Below are 4444 nucleotides of genomic sequence, written 5' to 3'. Positions count from 1 at the left end.
CTCATAATGTAAGTAATATTATTATTTATACAACCGACGACGTTAATTAATATAAGTAGTTAAGCAACGTGTAGTAAGTTATTAAAAAAATTAATTTTATCATGAAGGTCCCCACACACTGCAGCGGTGGCGGTGAATTGTGTCCGGACTCATTTTACCGCCATCGCCACCGCGGCAGTGTGTGGGGACCTTAATATAAGTACTAAAGTACCTTATGTATTGAGGAAAAAATGAAAAATAGGAATGTTTAATTAATGTTCAATGAATCACCTTTTGTCCCGTCTCCCGTGTTTTTCTTATAAATATTCTATTTAAATGTCTCAACTATTAAAGAATCAGTCATATTAGATATCACAAGGGTGGCCACCTCGGATCGCATGGGGCTAGCGTTTTAACATTTTCACTACTATAATAAGAGTACCGATTATTCCTTTTTCTGCGTAACCCGTAACATGCACTTCTACAGTTCTACGATTATTCTTAAGGAAGCACGAAACACAAAAAAAAAATGTCTTTAAATTATTTTAAATGTTAAATTATTGTAGCTATCACTGTATGGAATGATTTGGTGAAAATCCGATGTAAAATAAATTATTACTTTATGATAAATTAAGATATGTAGATTAGCCACGTGACGTTATTAGGCCCGGCTGCGTATTTTACAAATGTAGGTACATATCAGAATTTCAATATAAAATGTATTTGTTTAAATATTAAAAATCTTAAAAGTGATATTTTTGTTAAACGGCGCGCCATACCGATTTAAATACGAAATAAAAAATAAAAAATATCTCCTTTAAGATTTTTATTATTAAGAAACGTTATATTGAAATTCTGATACTTGTATCGTCTTAAACACATAAAACCACACATTTATACGTAAATTAAATTTAAAAAATAATATATTTAGGTTGGTAAAGCGAGAAACTTTTACACGTAAAGATAGTTAATTACGAGGAGACTGGGCCCAATGACGTCTTTTTTCAATTTCTCATAAGAGTCATAGCATATTGAATAACATTATTCTTAGAATTAATCATTCTTTCAAATAAAAAAAACCTATTTTTGTGTTGTGTGCTCCTTTATTACAAATATTTTAATATTATTGCTATATTTAAATGAATTAGGTATTTTTAATTGGTTGACTACTAGGGGCATCAAAAAAACATTTGCCTCGGGAATCCAGAAGTCTAAATCTGGCCCTAGTATCCATATTTTAAACTCAATACTTAAATGTATAATTCAAGATTAATATTTTATTATTATTAAGTGATACAATTAGATAACAAATTGATACTTAGGTACATAATATTATAATTTACAGAAACACAGAAAGTTATTTATTAATTATTCAATTATTGGTAAATATGGCTAGTCGTGATCGTGATAAATTTAGATCACATCCTTCAGGTCATCAAAAACGGTTGAAAAAAGCAAAAGTTGAAGCATTCATGCAAAAACAACGTGGATGTTTTGAAAAGTTTGTCAGTAAAAAAAATGAAGATTTATTGGGTGGATTAAACTCGGTTAGTAAAAATGATGGAATAGAAAACACAGATGTGAATTGTGAAGTTCAGGAAGTGTCTAATGTAAATAAAAATATTACTGGGTTGCAAAATGTTCAAAATCTTACATCACCTCTTGATGTTCAAGAAACACAAAATACTTTGAACGATAGATATGTTTATGATTTAAATGATCCTGGATGTTGGCCTTCAGAAATCACTCATAATATTCGAATAGAAATTGTATCTTTAGGTGTAAAAAGAAATACACATCAAGAGTTTCCTGCTAATAATGAAAACCCACCAAGAAAGTTTACTTCTTATCATTTCTATCGAACTATGTCTAACGGTGAACGCGTCGATAGAGAATGGTTAATATATTCAAATAAAAAGGATTGTGTATACTGCTTTTGCTGCAAACTCTTTTTAAAAAAAAATTGTACTAGTGGCTTATCTTTAAATGGTATCAACGATTGGAAAAATATAAGTTATTCTCTTAAAATACATGAACAATCGATTAATCATTGTCAATCACTTAAAGATTGGTTTGAACTTAAAACAAGATTATTGTCATCACAAACAATTGACAGAGAACATTTAGCGATGTTGGAAAAAGAAAAGAACCATTGGCGCAATGTACTTAAAAGAATTATATGTACCGTGCAATTTTTATCTAAACACAATGATGCATTTAGGGGTTCATCTGATAAAGTTTGTACAAAAAATAATGGAAAATTCCTCGGGCTTATCGAAATGATGGCATCATTCGACGATGTCATGGCAGAACACATTCGAAGAATAAATAATCAAGAAACTCATGATCATTACCTTGGACCAGAAATTCAAAATGAATTGATAGAACAAATGTCGAGTAAAGTCCGTGAAAATATAATTAAAATAATAAAAGGTGCAAAATATTTCTCAATCATGATGGATTGCACCCCGGATGTAAGTCACCAAGAACAACTTTCTTTGATTATTCGAATAGTTAATTTAGAATTAGAAAGAGAAACTTCAGCACCAAAAATCGAAGAATATTTTTTAGATTTCATAAGCGTTGAATCAACTACTGGTTTACATTTAGCAAACTTACTTGTTTCAAAATTACAAGAATATAATATTGACCTTCTGGACTGCCGTGGACAAGGATATGACAACGGATCTAATATGAAGGGACAATATCAAGGTGTACAGTCCAGAATCAAACAACTTAACTCTAGTGCATTTTTTACTCCATGTGCATCACACAACTTAAATCTATTACTAGGAGATATTTCCAAAAGTTCCACAAAGGCAATTAGTTTTTTTGGAATAGTACAGAGAATATATTGTTTGTTTTCTTCTTCAACAAAACGTTGGAGCATTTTAAAAATACATTGCCAAGAACTCACATTAAAACCCTTGTCTGAAACCCGATGGGAATGCAGAGTAGAAAGCATTAAAGCTATTCGGTATCAAATACCTGGAGTTATTAAAGCATTAGAAGAGGTTTCAGAAGTTACAAATGACCCTAAAACTAAGAGCGAAGCCAATTCTTTGGTTAGTCATGGAATTGGTGACTATGAATTTATTTTAAGTCTAGTTATATGGTATGATATTTTGGTGCAAGTAAATATGGTAAGCAAATCATTACAATCTATAAATACAAATTTGCAAATATCGACGGGTATGTTGAATAGCTTATTAGATTTTTTAAAAAAATACAGAACAAATTGTCATGGATTTGAAAATGCGAAAATCACAGCTAATGAATTAGCAAAAGATTTAGATGTTGAACCAGTATTTGCTCAAAAAAGATATAAAAAAGCTAAAAAAATATTTGATTATGAGAGGAATAATGATTTACATAGGAATAATGGCGAAGAAATATTTAAACAAGAATATTTTATTGTTATTCTAGACCAGGCTATTGTTTCAATGGAAGAAAGATTTATACAATTTAGGTGGTATGAAGAGAACTTCGGTTTTTTATTTAATATAAAGAATTTAAAAGAAACAAATGATGAAGATTTAATGAAACATTGTAAAGATTTACAAAATATTTTGTCTTCCGGTGACTCAAAAGATATTGAAGCGGTAGATTTGTATACAGAATTAATCTTATTTCGAAATTTGGTTGAAGAAAACATGACAGCTTTACAAGCATTGGAAGTGACAAAAAAAGCTCGTAGTTGTTTTCCTAATATTTCAATAGCTCTTCGAATCATTTTGACAATTCCAGTTACTTCTGCTAGTGCTGAGAGATCATTCTCAAAACTAAAGCTTATAAAAACATATTTGAGGAATACAATGACTCAAAACAGATTATCTGGATTAGCAATGCTATCCATAGAAAATGAAATGGCTTCAGAACTCAATTTTGACTCAATAATTGATGCTTTTGCAGCTAAAAAATCAAGGAAAAAAATGTTTTAATTTTGCATCATGAATCATGATCAAAAAAATGTATAATTATTATATAGTATAAGCAATAAAATGTATTTTTTTTTTTAAACGAATTGTACATTATAATGTTTTATTTGAAGTTTACCACTTCAATTACATTTTTTGTTAAATAAATTTGTTTTTTACTTTTAAACCTATGACCTATAGATACATAAAATAAAATGTCCTGACTAACTGACTGATTTACCATACCTAATCAATTTTACGTTACTATCTGTAGGATTTAATTTTACAGATATATTAGATATAATTATTACACATTTTTGGTCTTATAGAGTATAGACGTAGGTAAGTCGGAGGGCTATATGTTCCCTAAATCTTAAACGCTATCCACGCTTTTGATTTTCATATTATTATTACTGTTATTGATGGGAAATATTAATGGTTTTATTCTACAATAAATTATGGGGCCTCGCATTTCACAATTTAGATATTGCCTAAGGCCCCGCAAATCGTAACGACGGCCCTGGGAAAAGTAATAGATGGTTTAAATA

General features: G+C 29.6%; 1 protein-coding gene across 1 annotated transcript; it reads left to right on the top strand.

The window, feature by feature from the left end:
- The first annotated feature begins 1367 nt into the window (after window positions 1-1367).
- On the top strand, window positions 1368-3920 carry LOC111030424 (zinc finger MYM-type protein 1-like). Its single transcript, XM_022309904.1, has one exon. The coding sequence runs from the start codon at window positions 1368-1370 to the stop codon at window positions 3918-3920; it is 2553 nt and encodes an 850-aa protein (XP_022165596.1).
- Window positions 3921-4444: the final 524 nt, after the last annotated feature.

Source organism: Myzus persicae, unplaced genomic scaffold (assembly GCF_001856785.1).
Source record: "Myzus persicae strain clone G006 unplaced genomic scaffold, MPER_G0061.0, whole genome shotgun sequence".
NCBI classification, from domain to species: domain Eukaryota; kingdom Metazoa; phylum Arthropoda; class Insecta; order Hemiptera; family Aphididae; genus Myzus; species Myzus persicae.
The sequence above is the reverse complement of the archived record's forward strand: the minus strand, read 5'-3'. Positions and strand labels throughout refer to the sequence as shown.

Coding starts and splice junctions, on each gene's coding strand:
- LOC111030424 (XM_022309904.1), top strand. CDS start 1,368: ATGGCTAGTCGTGATCGTGATAAATTTAGATCACATCCTTCAGGTCAT.